Source organism: Nelumbo lutea, chromosome 3 (genome assembly GCF_056320005.1).
Source record: "Nelumbo lutea isolate HS-2025 chromosome 3, American lotus-T2T, whole genome shotgun sequence".
Lineage (NCBI taxonomy): Eukaryota > Viridiplantae > Streptophyta > Magnoliopsida > Proteales > Nelumbonaceae > Nelumbo > Nelumbo lutea.
In genome coordinates, this window is record NC_142686.1 from 97,855,356 (window position 1) to 97,876,351 (window position 20,996).

The 20,996-nt window shown below is 39.5% G+C and overlaps 1 protein-coding gene across 1 annotated transcript; it reads left to right on the forward strand.

The window, feature by feature from the left end:
* The first annotated feature begins 12,529 nt into the window (after positions 1-12,529).
* LOC148867076 (adenine phosphoribosyltransferase) lies at positions 12,530-14,271 on the forward strand. Its single transcript, XM_088974312.1, has 2 exons — positions 12,530-13,854; positions 13,984-14,271. Exons 1-2 carry the CDS (start codon positions 13,255-13,257, stop codon positions 14,146-14,148), a joined length of 765 nt encoding a protein of 254 aa, XP_088830438.1. The 5' UTR covers positions 12,530-13,254; the 3' UTR covers positions 14,149-14,271.
* Positions 14,272-20,996: the final 6,725 nt, after the last annotated feature.

Sequence of the window (20,996 nt, forward strand, 5' to 3'; positions counted from 1 at the left end):
ACACCACAATTTATAGTTGTTTTGAACTGTGGATAGATTGTGCAGACCGAACCAGCCCACACCCATAGTAACGTTCTATAAGTGCGGTGTGGACTGATCCATACCATACTTTTTGATTGTATGTATCTCATATACATTTTATGGGAGATCTACACAGTCGATCATAAATGTCTAATTTTTGCATATTATATGGTAAATAAATTGAAAAAAAGGCATCAATATGTAAACAACAATTTCATTTTTTAAATAATTAAAAAATTTTATCTTAAATATTAAAAAAATAAAAAATAGTATTTTAAATATTATTTTATTGATAAAAATATTAAACATTTAATATTTAAATAATAAAAAAAGGGTTGAGAAGGAGAACCGTCGGACTTGTGCTAAAATTAACATTAAAAATTATTATTTTATTGATAAAATATTAAAAATTTAAAATTTAAAATTTACTAAGAAATTATATAAAATGAGAGTAATTGGACCAATATAACGCAGATGTGTTACATTGAAACCTTCCCACAAATTGTCCACACTATAGTGTAGACTATCTACAAGAAAATACTATGGAATATAAATTGGAGTGTGGCCCATCCCTGTCCACGCCTATCTTATAAACAGGGACAGTCCATACATAACAGAACACCATATCTTATTGTGGACGTGACCAAAATGGTCACGCCCATGATATATACACACTACCGAATGCCACCTTAAATATACCCCGATTTGAATGTGATTTGATCAATTTTCATTCTTAGGTAACAATCAATCAAATTGGTGCTAAATGGTATATGAGAAATGTGGAAGAGATCCAATATTTAATAAGTGAAATCACCCTATTATTCTTGGATTTTAATTTCAGCTTTTAGTGTAGTGTTTTTTTAACCTATCTTACTTGCACCATTTTTGTCATTTGTCATTTTTGATTTTCTTTATTCATATCATGCCCCTTATTTAGGATTTATAAATCTTTAACTTCCAAAGCATAAATTTAATTTAGGCCCCATTTGATTGAGGAGAATAGGGGTTTGGAATTGGAAGTAGAATGGGCTGTTTTGATTCCAATAGTTTGGTCGGGCAAAATCAGAATCCCATTCTCATTTCTATTGAAATTGCATTCTTCCATTTAAGGGAATGACCATTCTCTACCCCTCCTTTGGAAATGAAATTTCATTCCTATCTATTCTAATTTCCATTTCAATTCTCATTCTTGTTTGAACCAAACAGACTATGGGAATGGATCATTCCGATTCCGACTATAAACCAAACGAGCTCTTATTTCTTTCTTTGAGGCAGGAGAGGAGGAGAGAGATCTAAAGTCTTTGAATAGAATATACAAAGGGTCCATTTGGTTCGCGCTTGAAATTGGAATCGGAATTAGAATTGTTTATTCCCTTATTCTATTTGCTTTAGACGGAAATGAAAATGAAAATTAAAATCAGCAAGAATAAGATTTCATTCTCAAAAGAGAGGCAGGGAATGGCCATTCCCTCAAATGGGGGAATGACATTCCAATAAGAATGAAAATGGAATCCAAATTCTACTCAATCAAACAGTTAAAATCAGAATAGCCTTTCCGATTCCACTTCTAGACCCTTATTCCCGCGAACCAAACGGTGCCAAACTCTTGAGTGAGGTGATTAATTCTCTGTATTTATATTGGCGCCATCAGAGATGCCCCATTTGAAGGGAGTAAAATAATGGGCACTAGGCCTGCTTTTAGGAAAGGAATCGTCAGAGCACAAAATAAGCCACTTTCCTTAGATTTTTAGGGCACAAGAGAGGACAGCACATTGTCCTATTAGTGGGGTACTGAGATATCCAGACTCTGTCATGTAGATATAAGTTTATTCTAATTTGATCTATGAAGGTTTGTATGATTTGTACCGTTTTTCTTTTTGTATATATATATATAGTAATATTACTTGGTTGAATCACATTGAAAAGCTTTACAAAGTCTGGCCATTTGACTCAGATTTTGCATTCGGAACCCACAATCCAAACAACTATTAACATTTTATTGGGGCTTCTTAATCAAGGAAGGAATATGTATACGCAGAGCGCTTTGAAGAATCAAAAGCCTTGAGAAATGAGAATTTATGCTTTTGAAGAAAAATATCTATCATGTTTGTCAAGTCTTGTTGTTTTTATCATTGTTTTTAAAACCGTTGTTAATCCGAGTAATTGGATCAAGGTTCTTAAAACTGGATCTGATAGGGAATCATTATAGGGACCGTTTCCCGGGTTGAACGGATAGTTCATTCTGACTTAAAAGTAAATAAACAAATAAAGTATGGCTAAAAAACATTGTCTGGGTTGACGGTTCAATGGTTCGACCATCTGAGGTAATGGTTTTGGCTAAAAAAACAGTTTTAGGGTGAAATGGAAATGGTTATCTGATCGGTTCCAATTTTTTCGGTCTTGATTTGAAAATTATGGGTTCGATCGTTCGACTGGTCACCTATTTGGTTCTGCCTTCTACATGCTCCAGATTTCTTAAAAAATCATTGGATTGGTCAATGAACTGTTAATCCAAAAGGTTAAAACATTAAACTGTTTGATCCAGACAACGGTTTTTAGGTCATATTTTTATTTTAATTACTTTTTAATTTTTGAAAACATCACAGGCTGACCATTTAGACTAAACAATTAAACCATTCAACTCGGAAACCAGTGGCCAAAATGATTCCATTTTAAACTCGGAATTTTTTACTCACTTTTCCTATCCATTCTTTACCCATCGAGAATTGGAGCCACACATATTTATTATGAATTGAGATATATATGACTGCAATTCTCTGCAGAGGTAGAGAATGGATAGAAAAAATGAGTAAAAAATCCAGACTATCTATTTCGGGTCGATTTAAAACCTTGGTTTTTTAAGAATTTAGTCACAAAATAAATTACTGCTCATGCTTTTATTATGACTGACATTTTATAATTTATTCAATGTTATTTTATTTCTCTCGCTGGAATAATTCTAGCTGTATACCATTCTAAGAATACTTGGAAGAAAAGGTTTGTAACAATAGATGGGAATTTACTACAAACAAAACACTCCCAACATTATCCCAATAAACCACTGCAGTCGCAGTCGCAGTCGCTGTGGCACATTTAGGAACATTTCAACGACTGGTTGGGACGTTGTTGGCATTGTGTGTTGGTAACTGAACTTAACTCTGTAACAATGGCCTAAATTACAGAATTAACCTTTGGATTCTCTTTCTCTCAGACACACAATAACAACAACAACCAGTGAAAAGCAGTTTTTCTTCGATGTTTGGTCCCAGAAATAAGCAGGTCGGTGCCAGGACACAGTTGGGGAGGTACAGTGGGGTATGGACTTTCAGTGTGCTTTGACAGTGCAAGCCAGAGAAGCAAATAAATTCAAGTGGACTTTAAACAGTTGAATCTTTTGGGTAGAATCTCACCAACCAAGGGCCGAAATAATGGAATTTGTCCAAGCAGATTGTCCCTTGAATACCAGACCTGTGGGTCAGGCCGGCCGGATTCCTAGGGTGGACCAACTCAGATCCTATGCGGCGTGTTCGGTAGGAAATTTTTTCCATGGGCCCAATCAGGTTATTACTAGGGACATAGGGAGGGCAGCATTACTGAAAACTCTTCAACTACCAACTTGTTGCTGCCTGTTGAGTGTCAGACTTAAAAAAAAAAAAAATCAAACAAACAAAAATTATTAGGCTATGTTTGGTTTGAACTTTGAAGGAAAAGGTAGGAAAACCTATATAAAGTTTGTAAAGGTTTTTCTAACTTTCTTTTCTTTTCCCTGCATTTTCCTTCAAATCAAACATAACATTAAAGACCAAATAAGAAAATTTAGGGCTTTGTCTCACAATGTGGCAGTGGCATGGAATATTGTGCTAAAACTTGCCTCCTGTTGATTTCCTTTACTTATTCAATGACATTCACAGAGAAAGAGACAGAGAGAGAGAGAGAGATTAATACTGTTGATGAACCTTGGGGGTTTTCTCACCTTACTTAGATTGATGAAATTTTCAGTGCTGCAAAGAATTTAATACATGTTTGACAAGATTGTATGCTTTAGAAAAAGATATACCGTCAAATTCATTGTTCTTAGTCTGCAAGCAGTCATGTCCAAATACAGGCCATTGGACTGCAAATTGGACAATATGCATCAGTGCACGACATGTACATCCATTTTCCATTGTTTGTTTCCTCGTTTGAAATGGAATCTAGTATTGCTTGGAATCTCCTTTTAGGCTTGCAAGTTGGTCATCACCTAGCTGAAAAGATACCCTTTTAGAAAAGGCAAAAGAAATTCTGGTTCAACAGTTTAAAGGAAACAGGTCCCTTTCTCCCCACAAAACCCTAGCCCTAGTTTAGCTAGTTCTAACTTCTTTGCTTGCTTTTTCTCTGGGGCCTTTTGGGCACCTTTTCCTTTCAGCTTCAAATGTTGGACCAATTTTAATTCTACACATGTAGGTTTGGATTCTGGCTCCAGCACTTCATTATGGGTTTTTGACCCTAACCAGAGCTAGAGAGATGGGCTGGGCCTTCTTGTGCTGTTTTCCCCAGTCCAGAACTCCTTACACGTAAGAACATTTTTTGAGGTTCAATTGTAAATTGCCACGTAACACATTGAGCGTCGGCAACAAACCACTAGATGGTCTCAGGCTTTTGCCTGGGCCATGGCACTGATTTTTCTTAACTACTAAAATAAGCTAATAGTTGGTTTGGGCCTAATTCGAGGGCATGATATCTGGGCCAACCATTTTCTAGGGCTGCAAATGGGTTAGAGTTAGTCTGGTCCATATTCAAATCCCATTCCTTTTTAAATTTGATTTGGACATCCATTTTCTCGGTTTCATATAATATTGGATTCAGATATACCTCTTTATCATTTGCAGCGATAACCATTTTGTCTTTAAAAACTCAAGGGTAGGCATAGTCGAATGGGCTTGGGCGCAAGACCAAGCGGTCGTTTGGAAGTGCTTACTGGATAAATAAGTGCTTATTCTATAAGCACAAAAAGTACTTCTTTCAAATAGGGTGGTATAGGTATTTGAAAATTATGTGGTGGGCCAAGATGACCCAGAAATGCAATAAGCATTTTTTCAAAAGGACTTGAAGAAAAGTAAAAAACTTGAGATTATTCAAAATGGGCTTATTTCCTGCAAAAGTGCTTATTTGGGCTTCCCAAATGCATTTAAGTGCACATTAGTGTGGTTCCTGCCTAATATAAGCGTTTTTTTTTTTCAATAAGTGTTTAAAAATAGGGTCATTTACTAGAACACCCCTTATAATTTCACGGATTTAGTTAAATCTATCATATAGTTTTTATTTTACTAAAACACCCCTATAGTTTGTAACTTATTTAGTCGATCTTTCATTAAGAAGTGTTTGTTTTGCCATCTAAAAATAGTAACATGATCACCTAAATTGATTAGAAAATGTTCAAGGGCATGGGCCCATGATTGTTCATTTCAAAAGTACCCCTATAGAAAACAAAATTGATAAATTTGAATAGTTGCTTGTCTTATTAGGGATAAAAGAGTTTATTTTCATTTAATTAAATTTATTCAAATAGACATTAAGATCAAAACTGCCAGTTTTTACTGTCATCTAATGAAAGATTGATTAAATAAATCGATTACAAACTGTAGCGGGTGTTTTAATAAATGACCCTTAAAAATAAGTAATCCCGAGCAAGGCTGCTAGCTAAGACCAGGCATACAAAGAGTCCAATTTGTGGATTTCTACTGAAAGCAAGATAAAGTCTAGTCCAATTTGGACCCATGACTCGGCTACCCTCTGAACCAGTGACTGACCCAATACAACCCCTGGAGGGGCGTATCGGGAAGCCATTGGCACGATACGTATTGGCCCATATGGGCTAATACATATCGGTACTTTGAACCTTGGGCATGATTGAAGTTTGATGCTAATCAAGTTCAACCATAGGGTAAGTTGACCAGGGGTATCAAAATACAAAAAGTTAACCGGGGGTTGGAGAGCTACATCAAGAAAGGGGCTCCCTGTAGATCATGTACAAAAGATGCAAATACATGAATAGTTTACTGGACAAGTGCACATTCTCTGGTGAACCTTATGGTGCATAAACCCTGTTCACTGCCCTTGCCAGCAAGAGAGAGTAAAGGGATTGAAAGAGAATGACATAATTAAATTCTGTTGTAAATTGATCATCTTCAAAGAGAAATGGGTTGGTTCACTGAAAGGGCTCTCTCTCTCTCTCTCTCTCTCTCTCTCTCGTTCCCGCTCTCTCTCTCTCTCTTACACAAAGAAAAGAAAAAATCTGTTATCAGTTTCCTCCTTGTCTTCTAAGCATGAAGGATACATATAAGACTTTCTTCCTTCAGCAACCTTGTTAGCAGTTAGGGCACTATGTGCAAACATCTATTTATTTCACTCCAAAATCTGTTGGGATTCACATATAAATAATTGAAGAGAATCTCACATTGAAAAGAAATAAGAGGTGTAAGGACTTATATACAGGAGTGGCCATAACCTAACATCTTAAGCTTTTGAATTGTATGTGGTGTCCTCTTGTGTCCAAGTCCTAGGCGCACGTACATGTATGAGCCCCCAGTTTTGACCACTCTCCTCAATTCACAACAAAATCTATTGTTCCTTCTTTCTTGGTCCAACTTTCACCCTCTATTCCAATATGACTTGTTGGATGATGCTACTCTTTGGGTTTTTTTCTTTTTCTTTTTTTTTTTTTGGGGGGGGGGGGGTGGGAGGGGGATTAGAAGGTTTGTTTATATTTTGAAATTGTGTTTCCGGGTGGATCTCATCATGCATTGCAATTGTCAATTGCTAAGGATTTGAGGAGAGCATCCCTTTCCCTTGCACTAGGGGAGTTACTGTTCTATTATTATAAAGCTTTATTTGTTCTTCCATGTAACCTGATCTGAACCTTCTCTCATTCAATTAGGATAAGGAGTGTTAGTGTACACCAGAGGGCTTGCAGTTCTTATATTCATCCAATTATGTATATCACTTGTATTAATAACATACTAGTCTGTGAGAGGGTAGTTGTAGTTGCCAAATTTCTCTTCTTTATTATTACTAGGGCTAGAGTATCTTTACTACGTGCAGTAGTTTTGGTAATTGTAGTGCTCTTTTGAAAATAACAGATATTGTGATCCATAACGAAGGGAGCATCCTTGCAGCATCAAATTTTAATCACATTGAGATTATAGTGGTCATTTATTATATCACTCATAGGAAACATTGAAGTAACTAGACCCAAATATTGCAAGGTTTAGGATTATAAAGCTTATAACTTGGGTTATTCTTCTATTAATGTTGTAGAGGCATGAGTGGGGTAGGAAGCTGATAATTTGGCTACGAACTTCAGCGAATTTTCAACCACTATTGAGGAGGATTCTATTCTAATTATAAAATGTCTCAAAGGTCTGATCCCTACTCTTGGAATCTCAGGAATGTAATCTCAAGCTGCTGGCACATGAAGGAAAAGATGGAAGGTAGAGTTTGCTACAGGCGCGTGTATCGGGAGGCAAACCAAGCGGCGAACTGGCTGGCAAACAAGGCTCATTCTTTGTCTAGTGGGGCATGCTACTCCCCGTCTTGTGTAGCACTTTTTGTTTCTATAAAAAAAATGACCCATATGAATATTTCTACAACTTCTTTTGAGCCATGTGCAACTAAGGCCATGTTTGGAAGTGCTTATATTAAAAATAAGTGCTTAAAAGCATGTGCTTATTCAAATAAACACTTATTTGCATTTGGCACCTAACTTTTCCAAGCATGCTTATTTTAAAAAATAAGCACTTATTTCATATTGGGCGTTTAGTAGTCTTTTTCTTCGATAAGCACTTAAATAAGCATTTGTGACTATTTTCCCCTTCAGTTTCTTTCAAATTTTCAATATATACCCTTATGGAAATGCTTTTATTAAATTACTTTTATGAAAACACTTTCATAAAAGTAATTTTACAAAAAGTACTTTTACACGAAAGAACTTTTAGAAAACCACTTTCACAAAAATGCTTTTACTAAAGCACTTTTGTGAAAGTACTTTTATAAAAGAACTTCTACAAAAGTACTTTAATGAAAGTACTTTTGTGAAAGTATTTTTATGAAAGCACTTTATAAAAGTATTTTTACAAAAGTACCTTTATAAAATTCAACTAGGGATAGTTTTATAAGTGGTATTTTAAAATTCAACTAGGGATAATTTTGGAAGAAAAAATTGAATAAGTGCATATTGTATAAGTACTTAAAAAAGCTGAAAATTTGGGCTTAAAAAATAAGCCCTTATGTTTAAAATAAGCACTTATTTCAGACTTATTTCCGAAATGCCAATAAATGCTTAATAGTGTGGTCCCAATTCAAATAAACACTTATTTTTAAGCACTCCCAAACATAGCCTAATTCTATCTTGGTAGAATTTGGATTTCTAAATAAGACCTTAGGGACCAGCACATATAAAGTGCATTGAAGGTATACTAAAGTACCCCTAAAAGAATTTTTAGTTTTTAACTAAAAAAATCCCTGGGTTAGATTGAAAAGAGTACAGTAATTTTATTTTGTAAATTCATTAGGATTCAGTGAAGTATAAAAGGGAAGATCTAACATTTTGAATTATGTTTAAACATGCCCTAACAATTAATAAGGGCAATTTTATAACTTTAATGCCTTTTGTTATTAAGATGACAATGTTTTTCTTTTCTTTCTTTTTTTTTTTATTTTTTTTTGTAATGAATTGAGACAATAATGGAAGAGAGGTAATTGCTGGGTTTTTTTTTTTTTTTTTTCAAAACTATAGGTAAGGTTTTAGTTAAAATGAAACCTCAGGGGAGATTTTTATGAATGCCAGAAACCTCAGCGGAGGTTTTTATAATTTTATCCTATTAAATAACAAGATGAAAACACGTTTTTGAAACAATAAATTCAAGAATATGATTTTGGTTCCAGATTTGAAAAAAAAAAAAAAAAACAAAAACACATACACAATCAAGAACATGCTTTTTGTGTTTTTGTTTTGAGAAACAATCTATTTTCAAACCAGATGAATTTGATTTAGTTTTGCAACCGGCGATAAGAAAAACTGTTCATATTGTAGAATTACCCCTAAATTGCCAAAAATAACATCTCCATTTTTCTAGAGCTGTGAATGTAATAAAGCTGCTTGGTATTCTTTTCTCTCTCTCTCTCTCTCTTGTAATATTCTAATAATTTAGTGCTGAATTTGTTGAGAGGAGAATTCACTTCTAAGAATCAGGAGAATGTTCAACACATTCAAATACATGTTTGGATGTTTGTCCAAACAACTAACAACTAGGAGTTGATCATGTGCTGGTCTGGGCCAAGTCTAGCTGCAATAATAAGGGTTATAACCCAGTCTGGGGCCCAGAACACATGGACCTGGCCGCCTGGGTCTATGCAGGCCCTGCCTGGAAATTTGCAGTATGGACTGAACCGGGCTAGAAATGTAAATCAAGTTCCTTTACAGTCTAAGAGAAGGAAATAGATGTGCCGACTTGTTCGCTAACATGGGCTTAGTGAAAGGGGTCTTGACTCTTGATTATATTTCACCTCGAGTCTCATGTGATCTCAAACATCTTTTAAACGAAGATTTATGAAGCTCTCTGCTGGTGGATTTTTTTTTTCTATTTTTTCTTTGGATAATTGTATTCATGTTCTTTTTTGAGCAGGACTAGTGAAAAGATGTGTGCTTTGTTGTTGTATTTATGTTCTTTTTGTTCACTGATTCTTGGTTGAATAATGGTTCAATTGTCCCCTCTAACCATTAGCCCCTGACATTTTTAAATTTAAATCCCGGGTCAAATGGAAAACAGAACCAATTAAGTAACCAATTCCTAGGTCGAATGGTTCAACTGTTCAATCAATGACGGTATTAAGACTATGGAGTGAACTCAATTTAGCACTAAAACACAACTTTGAATCTTTTAACCAATGTTTTTGAACCACAGTTGACTCAGATGGCTAGACTGTTTGGCCTGAGAACCATCCAGGCAACCAGTTCATTTTATCCTAACCAATGTCTTTGCTAATAATCGTTGGTCTAACCCAAATCCCATTAGTAGGGGTGTCAACTCACCAATTTTGGGTTGGACCCGTCCAAATCATAGTCAATTTGGACCAGATAATACGTATTTAATTGGACCAATCCAGACTTAATTGTTCAAAGTATTTATTCGATTGGATTGGACCTGGTCTCTCTATTATGTATATTGGATTGGGACTGATTGCACCAATATCCAGTCCATTGAAAGAAATTAAATTGGTCTCTTAATTAATGGGACCCCATCAACTGAATTCATTTTAAGTAGGGGCATTAGATAAGGGGATCCTTTGTCTCTTTACATCTTTGTTCTCTGTGCTGAGGCTCTTGCTAAGAATCTGGGAAAAGAAGGTGCCAGTAAAATTGGATGCTGAATTTCTAAAGGGGGTCCAAAGATCCCCATTTTGCAATTTGCTAACGATTGTGTTATATTTGTAAACACTACTATCCTTGATCACTTGAAAATTAGGAAAATCCTCTCAAATTATGAGAAAGCATCTGGACAAACTCCAAATTTCAATAAATCTTTAGTTTTTATATCAAGGAATATTCACCCAAAGCTTTAAAAAATGATTTGAAGGATGCTTAGAATCCCAAAGGAATTGAATCCAAAGAACTATTTACCTCTAATTAACAAAAGAGTGACAAAGAATACATTTTCCTTCCTCAAGGAGAAAATGCTCCAAAAACTAGCAAATTGGAAAAAAAATTGTCTCATTAGCTGGAAGACTTACACTTATAAACTCCACTACAACCATGATGCCCCAATACATCATGAGGTCATTTAAAATTCTAAATAATGCTTTAGATTAACTGGAAAGAAGTCAAAGAGAATTTTTATGGAAAAAAGAATGAAGGGAAGAAGCCCTTGCACTTAATGATGCATTTGTACTCCCAAAAGATGGGAGGGTCTAGGAGTTAGAAATCTCCAATGGGTAAATGAAACAAACCTTGCAAAATTAGGATGGGGATTTTAAATGAAGAAAATAATTTTTGGATTGAACTCATTAAAAGCAAATATATGAAAGGTAATTCCTTTTGGGATATTAGCCCAAAAAATGGTTTATGGTGAGCTTGGAAAGGCATTACCCAGTCCAAAGATCTGCTGAAAAAAGGTATTAGATGCCAAGTTGGGAATGGTAGAACAATTAGTTTTTGACATGACAAATAGGTTTCCATCAAACTTTATCAGAAATTATTTCTTTTGAAAGTGAGGAGAATGAAAATATTATGGTTTCGGATTTAATTAACTTTGATGGTGAGTGCTGGGATGAACCCAGAATTTGAGTAATTGTTTCTAATAATTTATGGGAAAAATCAAATCCATTTTTCTCTCTCCTAGACAGTTTGAAGATAGAATGACTTTGGAGGGGAGTTCTTCTAGAGTGTTCACTATTAAATCAGCCTATTTGCTGAAATGTTCTTCAATCTTGAGTGAAAATAACACTACAAATTAGTTCAACATTAGTTGGAAACATCAAATGCCCCTCCTAAGATTAAAACTTTTCTTTTCATTTTCTTTCAAAACAAGCTTCCTACTAAGATGTTTTTGAGGAAAAGAGGTTTTGATATGTAGCTTCTGTGGTGAGGATGAGGATTTGGATCGTACTTTTTAAGTTCTGCCCTTTCTCCTACCAAATTTGGTCGATCCTCTAAGACCCTTTAGTGGGTCCGTCGAATAATGACCAAACACTCATTGATTGGTAGGGCAGATTGGCAAAAAAATAATAAAAAACTACTTATGAAAGAAAAAATAGTTTTTAATTTGTGGGCTATTTGGAAAAATTGAAATCAGACCCTAAGTAATCCTTGATGAAGCACTTCATTCCTGTGTGGAATTCTTGGAATTAGAAAAGGGTGTAGTCTTAAATTCCCTTCACAAGATTTGCTCCCTCTCATGATTGCATTAAATTACCTGTAATCAATTTGGTCGTGGCTTGGATGCCAAACTGTGAAGATTAATTATTGTTCTGTTAATCAAGCCGAAGCGGGACTGCCTGAGAATCCATTAAGATGATCTCAAATTTTCATCAATTTCCGATAATTATCGAAGATAACTCAAAATTGATAATTTCGTGCCTCAACCAGAAAATGAAACCCACTTGAAAGACGAAGAACATTACTGAGAGTTGCTCTAACCTTCTGTAAAAGTGTTTTCTTCCGACTTGTCGATAGAGAATCGAACTATGCTGCAGATTGGATGGCGCGCGAAGCCCAAATAACTGCGAATCTATATCTTTTATTTTTCTTCCCAAATAACTACGAATCTATATCAAGCTTCTCGGCATTCTCACTTTCTCTTTGTTTTTCTTTCTCTTTCAAATCTCACTTTTTGAGTTTCTGTCGTTTTCTACAGTTAGGCAGCTAGCTAGTCAGCTAATAGCTATAGGTATGTACTCGGCTACAGAAACAGTCCTACTGCTAGCTACAGTAGGCAGTAGTTACAGCTATCTAGTCTTCTATATTTGCAAACCTTTTCTAATCTTCCATTTTATTTCTTCCTCTCTTCGAAATTAGTTCGAATCACCCTTTCCCTTTATCTTTTACTCTCAGTTCTCCATCTCTCATCTCTCTGGTTTTCTTCTTCCCCAGATCGACTGACGGCCTCCGAATCTTCGACCGACGACCTCCGGTCTCCGATCAACAACCTACGAGTTTTCACTTCTTGGTTTCTCGTCTCAGTTTTTTTTTTTTTTTTCTCTCTCTGAGTAAACGCTTATCTTTCTATCTCTCACTCTTACTCTCAGTTCTCAATCTCTTATCTCTCTAGTCTTCTTCTTCCCCAAACCGACCGATGGCCTTCGAATCTTCGACCAACGACTTTCGGAATCCGACTGACGGCCTCCGAGTTCATTTTCTCATCTCTCAGTTCTCTCTCTTCTTCTTTCCCAATGGGAAAAATCACAGATCGACCAATGACCTCTCTAAAAAACCGAAAAACCTATCTGCGATTAATCGATTGCATCGATCAGATCGGTTCAATTCACAAAATAACCTCAACTGAATCGTGAGCACCCCTACAACTTGAATACTTGATGACCGTCGCTCAGGTTTGAGCTCGGATTGGGTTAGGACTGATCCTAACCCGACCTAATCCGGTCCGGGTATAGACCGTCTGATAATCATGAATGATTCCATAAGAACGGCTCGATGGAGAAACATCTAGATTTGATCCCTCAATTCCTTGCAAATGAAGTATTATGCGGCATTTCAGCTCTCGATCTACTCATCTCCTACTCTCCTCGCTCTTATCTGATTATCTCCATCCCAACATTCTTCTGACCGTGCGATCAGTTCGGACAATGATGAAATCGACGACCCGGAATCCATATTCTGGGCCGTTTTTGCTGCTTCTGCTCTTCCTGACAGTCTCCCCGCCGGCGCCATTACCGGCCGAAGCCTTCTCGGTGTGGCAATGGCGAACCCTAATCTCACTTTCCCACTCACTGATGAATCGAGTGGCCAACCTCCGAGCTTCGAGAGGAGATTACGAGGGGTCGATGAGGGCGAGAAGGATCGCAGAGAAGCTGGAAGGGGGAATGGGGGTAGGGTTAGGGTTAGGGTTAGGGTTGTGGTCGGTGGGGTGGGGCTACCTGAAGAACTACGCCTGGAGAGAGATGGCATGGTCGGAGATGGCGGGTGCGGTTTCGGACATGAACGAGCTGCTGAAGGGTCTGAATGAGTTGACTCGGATGGGATCGGACAAAGACAGAGCGGCCTGGGTTGCAGCTAACTATCAGAGTTTGTTTAGGGTTTCGAAATCCCTCTCTCGCAGGCTCCTCCAGGTGTTCCGTCAGTCGGTGCGTTTTTTTTTTTCCTTTTCTCACTCGTCACCCCTCCGCCCTCCCCTTTCCCCTCTTAGTTAATTAATTTTTGAAATTTGAATTTTGATATCCATGAATGAAACAAAATACAATTTTTTACAACAGGGTCCATTTAGGGAGATGGTGTTGACGGTGCAGAGGGAGATGGAGGAGGGGGGGTTGCTGAAGGACTGCCTTGAACTGGGAGCCCAAGATTTGAAGGGGTTGATTCAGGTTGTTAGGGATATGGCGTTACAGTTCTCTTCCGATTCGGGCCGAAGCGATCTCTGATTTCTTGATAGCTTTTTTGAGCTTTTTTCTTCTGTAAACGAGAGAATCAACTTCGCTGACCATGCCAGAGTAAACTTTATCTTCTGTTTTTCTAATGGTGCAGAGTAAACTTTAAACCCTAAACAGCACAAAACTCTATTCGAATCTTTAGTTCGTTGGAGAATACTTCTGTAGCCACTAATATTGCTCACTACTATCCTCTTAGGCTCTTCTTCACCACATAAACGGCGATTTGTTTGGCTCAGCCCTCGACAGAAACAGTTATTCAGGAACAAGAATAGCAATGAACTTTGGGGTATCTGTAAGTCCCCCATATCTTACTGAGGATCAAATTTGTTACCCTCAGCCCTTTGACATGGCTTTAACGGTGAAATTTTGTTTTGAATCAAACCTCCATATTAGATTATTCCAAGGGATTAAAATGGGCCTAATGTTATTCTAAACAGTTCTTTATTGATACACTTGATCCGTTTGTCTTTTTAAAACTTGATATTTTACCATTTCCAATAGTCTATCCAATACCTCTTTTATCAAAATTCATAGGTGCATTTTTATCGGTCAAAATTCTTTTCTTACCATATCTTTTCCGAATCATACATTTTTCCCTGAAGAGGTTTAGAGCTAAGTATTCCTCTCAAAGTAGTCTGGACTAGGGGTGAGCATTTTGTTTATTCCAACTCTATCGAATTTTTCGGTCTACTTTTTGGTTATTTATTAATATTATTATTATATATTATATACATATTATAATATATTATGTTTTATATATTAATAATATATATTATATTGTGTATATAATATATTTTGGTTAATTCAGTTCTTTTTCGTTAACCTAATTTCTAATCTTGAAAACTGAAACCGAAACCGAATTTTTTTTAAATTGAATTAATCGAACAAAACCGAAAAAAAACCAAAACAATTGAACCAAGCAAAACGAAACTAAAAATTTCAGTTCGAACAATGTTCACCCTTACGTAGGACATCCCTCTTTTCAAACGAGCATTCCATTAGATTTTCATTCCTGCTTTTGGGTGGCTACTTGCATTCCATTATTATGAATGACACACTTGCTTCAAAAGAAATGCCATTCATGTTTTTAGTTGTAACTCTTTTATCCCAATCGATTAAAAAAAGAAAAAGAAATGCTCATATATAAGCATATTATCATAGAGAAATGTAAATCAAGCTAATTTGTGATTTGATCCGACCTCCTAACCAGGTGACATGTGGACGTGTCACCATAGACATGGAAGAGGTTGTACTGAAAGACTAGATAAGATACCTGGGGAGGTCATACTGAAAGACCAAGGTCCGAAGTCTCTCCATAGACATTAAAGAGGGATCGAAGTTATCCTGGGAAGTAGAAGTAGAGTTACCAGAGGTTTCCCGAGCCTCTAAAGATTGCCCTTCGGGATACCTAAACATTGTTTGGACAAAAGTAAAGGACTCATCGGAAAAGTGGACTGAGAAAGCGACAAAGAACGGGGAGAGCTTAAGCAAACAAGGCGAAGGCACGACCTCAAAACTGAATGCAGGGCAAGTTGGTGTAAGGAAAATGAGGCATGGGGCCCTCCTATTTATAGTCATTGTGCTAGATAAACCAACGGTCTCGATCAAAGCAGATCCAACGGCTTACAATAAAGCTGGTTGCACATCCTCCGAAATTGAAGTAGAGACGGTTGCACGTCTTCCCAAATTGAATGCAATTTGGCGCGTATTTTGGCGCTCGAAAAATCTAGAAATTGTCTCATACCCGCGCGTATACATCATGCGAACAATCAACCTAGTTTGAATTACGGGCCAAATCTACTCGTCACTTCATGAACTCCCTGCGCTAGGGTAAGACCCTTAGCCCAAGGAGTGGGGGGCAATTGATGGAGGGTGATTTGACCCGATCTCCTAATCAGGTGACACGTGGACGTGACTCAGCGTAAGTGACAGCTTGGCCAAAACTCGGCATAATGAGATCGTTGAAACCCCAGCATAATAACTCACCATAAGACAGCTTGCTACAGCTCGCCACAGTTCAAGGCAGTTCGCTATTAGAGCTCGCTGCAAAGGAGCTCGCTACAAGGGAGCTCCCTACAAAGGAGCTCGTTATTGAATGACTCGGAGTCTTCGGGAAATTTCCTACCCGACAAGATCGTGCTTGTCGGACTGGTCTCACGTCTCTTGTCTGACGGCGCAACACTTGCCAGTCCAAAGGACTACACCCACGTCTCACGTCAGGCGGCGTGGTACATGCCGGCTCTGCATAACGTCTCTCAATCGACAGGACCGTACACTGCGACGGATACCTGCCCCAATCGAATCAGCCTGGCGAATAACGGTTGTAACAGAGGATCAAAGGTGGTTACACCCGATTTGACAGAACATCAGTATATAAAGGTCCCGATCCCCAAGGGACGAGGGGAACTTGAACAAGGTGATTTCGCGCTATCTACACTCTTAGCTCTTTTACTATTCTCTACAGTTCTCTCTCAGAGTTCTAACTTAAGCATCGGAGTGTTCCCGTCGGGCGACCTCCCCGGGAATCCTTCACTGTCTTCTCCATCTCAGGTACCGTTCGTTGCCAACTAGGAGCCAGGCCCCCGTCAGCTAGGAGTGACCAGATTACACTACATCATTTGGCGTTGTCTGTAGGAACGCTTCAAAAAGCCTTATGCTAAAACTTTGCAAACTTCAGTTCTCATGGCTTCCTCCAGCAATGCAGCACGCAGTGCCGAAATGAACATCGCTGGGGAGCAACTCCAGGTCCCAGCGGTGTGTATTGAACAGTTCACCATCCCCCTCTCTACGGATGGAGTCCCCATCCTAAACGTGCCTTAGACAATGGCACCCTTGAATGCTCCACTCCCTTTCATGGTTGGAACAACCTTCACTGAACCCTCTCTTGTTCCTCCCATGACCGCCCAGAACCAGCTTGAAGACCTGGTGCAATGCATGCGAGCCATGCAAGCTCAGATGCAACAAGTTCAGCAGTTCCAACTATATCAGTAGCAAGTGTTGCACCATGTTTCTCAGCATCATTATCTGCAACAATTTCCCCCACTGCCTCAGACTCAGCAGCCGCTTCCTCCACGACATCCGGCCGCGCAACAAGTCCGGCCTCGGCGTCAGAACGAGCGTCCTCACCGAGGAGAGTCCTCTCAAGAGTCAAGTCTCATCCCGCGGGAGGAAGGAAAGACCCGTCACCCCTGCCTCGCTGCGCGCAGTCAGGTCGGGAAGGTCCCAGCCTACTAGGCCCGCATCACCGCAGCTTTCTGAGTTCGTGGCCCCGCTTTTGAAGAACCGGTTTGAGGTGTTAGCCGCTGCCTCCAGGCAAGATCCCTCTATCTGCAGCCATCACCAGCAGTTTGTCACCCTCCCTGCGAAAACTGTGCCCGACAATACCGAGGCTAGCAGCACCAATGCAGAGCCTGCAAAGAAGCAGCGGAGACGTCGCCGAGCTCGCCGAACTGCAACACACAACCTGCCCGAGCTCAAGGGTAGGGAAGAGGTAAGTTCGGGCGAGGTGAAATCCACTCTACTCCTCTCTGTACCATCCCCTCTGTCTCTAGAACTCTTGGCCGTTCCAATGCCAAAGGACTTCAAATAGCCTCCCTTGGGCAAGTATAACGGGTCATTCGATCCAAATGATCATGTTGACGCTTTCCAATCACAGATGCACTTGGCAAGGGCCAGTGAGTCCTGCATGTGTGTGGCTTTCTCCACCACTTTCAAGGGAGTGGCCCGTACATGGTACAGGAACCTCGCGCCCAGATCAATAAGAAGTTGGGCGCAATTCATGCAAGTTTTTACTTCTCACTTCGTCACCAGCAAGCGGTGCCCGAAAACCCAGGAGAGCCTCCTTGGAATAGTCTAGAGGGAAGGAGAATCTATCCGAGGTTACATCAAGTGGTTCAATGACGCTTGTTTACAGATACCCGACCTGGACCCTGCAGTTCGGCTTACCGCGGCCAAGAGAGGCATAATGCACAAAGAATTCAAGTGGCATGTGGTTGTCAATCGGCCCAAGACAGTAACCGAGTTCCTCAAGCTCGCGGACCAGTTTATAAGGACGGAGGAGGAAATCAACTAGAAGGGTGAGCAGGTCCTTGAAAAGAGAAAGAGGGAGGCCGAGTCCTCAACCCAGGGTGACAGCAAAAAGAAGGATCTAGCTCGGGGGGCAAGGCCGGGTCAGCCTTTTCGAGCTCCACCAGCAGAGAGGACAGACTACACACCCCTGAACGCAAAGCGGGCTGAGATCCTTATGGTGATCAAGGACGCCCCGTATGTGAAGTGGCCACCCCGGCTGAGAGGGGACCCTAATGTAAGGAGTACAAATTTGTATTGTAGCTTCCATAAACATCACGGTCATAGTACCGAGAGTTGTAAAAACCTCTTCGATGAGATACAGGAGCTCATCCGTCACGGATATTTAAGAAATTTTGTACAGAATAATAATAATAATAAAGCAGGTCGGTAGGGGGAGCAAAATAGAGATGCTCCCGAATCCAATAGGCAAGCAGAGCAGCCACAGAGGTAGCCCCCGGAAGAGAGACCAGTTCGGGGGACTATCCATGTGATCATCGGAGGATCGATCGTCGCAGGCTGTACCTCGGTTGCACCTTGAACGTCAGCCCTCGAGGTTGAAAGGGAAGACCAAAACCCCCCGAATCGGCCAAGAACGGAAGACTCGATCTTCTTCATGGAAGACGACGTGCATGGGGTCCACTACCCGATCTTTGAAGTCAAGCGTGTCCTCGTTGACTCCGGCAGTTCGGCGGACATTCTCTTCAAGGAGACATTTGACAAGCTCCAGCTTCAAGAAAGCGACCTCAAGCCCGCAAACACTCACTTGGTAGGCTTCAACGGAGAGAAAGTCAAGCCCTTGGGGAGAATTACTGTATTTGTGGAGGTCGGCACCTGGCCTAGCATAGTGAGGCTCAACCATGACTTCTTGGTGGTCGCGACTCCCTCCCCGTACAATGCCATAATAGGTCGGCCCATCACCCATGCCCTACGTGCGGCGGTCTCCACCTACTATCTAGTGATGAAGTTCCCTATGGACTTCGGAGTTGGGGTGGCAGACGGCCGTGAGCTAGAGCGACCTGCGGAGCAGTGTGAGGAGCGAGCTGCACCCATAGAGAGACTATCTCCATCCCAACTTCGACAAAGGACCCAACTCAGACACTCTAGATCGGCGCTTCAATTGAGGAGCCTCTGCGATCCCAACTAGTAAGTTTTTTACTTGAAAATTTAGATGTTTTTGCGTGGTCCGCGATAAAAGAAACGCAACTTAGTCCAGAGTGTTGGAGAACAGTTGACAAGGAGGTCGGGAATCTCCTCGTAGCCGACTTTATCAGGGAAGTCCATTACCCGAGCTGGGTGGCCAACCCTGTTCTGGTAAAAAAGGCTAATGGTAAATGGCGCATATGCATTGATTATACCGACCTGAACCGAGCTTGCCCAAAGGACTACTTCCCACTCCCCAGGATCGACCGTCTAATGGACGCAACCTCCGGGCATGAGTTGCTGAGTTTCTTAGACGCCTATTCGGGCTACAACCAGATCAGGATGGACCCTGCTGATGAAGAAAAGACTGTCTTCATAGCCGAGCTCGGCCTGTATTGCTACAAGGTTATGCCCTTCGGACTGAAAATGCTAGGGCAACATTTCAAAGACTTGTAAATAAATTGTTCGAGCCATTAATTGGCAAGAAAATAGAATGCTATGTAGACGACATGGTCGTCAAAACTCAGTTTTCAAATGATTTAATACAAGACCTGCATTCTGTTTTTGAAATTTTGCGTAAATTTAATATGAAGTTAAACCCAAACAAGTGTGTTTTCGATGTCAACTCGGGTAAATTCCTAGGGTACATCGTTAACCGGTGCTGCATTGAGGCCAACTTGGATAAAATTAAGGCCATCTTAGATATGAGACCATCCTGGAAATTGAACAAGGTGGTTACACCCGATTTGATAGAACATCAGTATATAAAGGTCCCAATCCCCAAGGGACGAGGGGAACTTGAACAAGGTGATTTCACATTATCTGCACTCTTAGCTCTCTTACTATTCTCTACAGTTCTCTCATAATGTTCTAACTTAAGCATCGGAGTGTTCCTGCCGGGTGACCTCCCCGGGAATCCTTCACTGTCTTTTCCATCTCAGGTACTGTCCGTTGCCAGTTAGGAGCCAGGCCCCTGCCAGCTAGGAATGACCAGATCGCGCTACATCAAATGTAATATAGTAATTTGAAAGACATTAGAACATGGGTTGAAATCTGAAAGCAGCGATTTTATGCACAATGAATCCCAAGGGTCCATATCTAGCTTTCCCCTCCTAAGACCCTAGAGTGTTAGGACTATCATTTAGTGATGGCCCATTAGAATACATTATGCCAAAATAAGGAAATAAAGAAAGAATTTAGGGTTTGGAAGCATGGGGAAAAACCTTAATTGCAAAGGGAAAATATAGATTATTTCGTTTTTTGAAAAAAAAAAACATTAGAGTACACTTGATGTTTTTAGCTTATTCTTCATTTTTTATATTTCTTCCAATAGATAGAACTTTTCCACTCATTCCAAAATTAGAAAATAAAGGCAAAATTAGTGGAGTGGGCATGGGGAGTGGATCTTCGCTACAAATTGCATTATGTTAAGAAGTAATGTTTAAAGTAGAATTAAAAATGCTCCTTTCTAATTCTCAATGAAGAATTAGGAGTTAATTCAATAAATTGGATAATTTGTTCAGTGTTCTAGTAAAAGAATGTATAATGCTCAAATGGTATTAGAAGGTTTCCAATTTGGGTGAACCTATAGGGATTCCTAGTCTTCATGAAAACATAGTGAATGGTTTTAG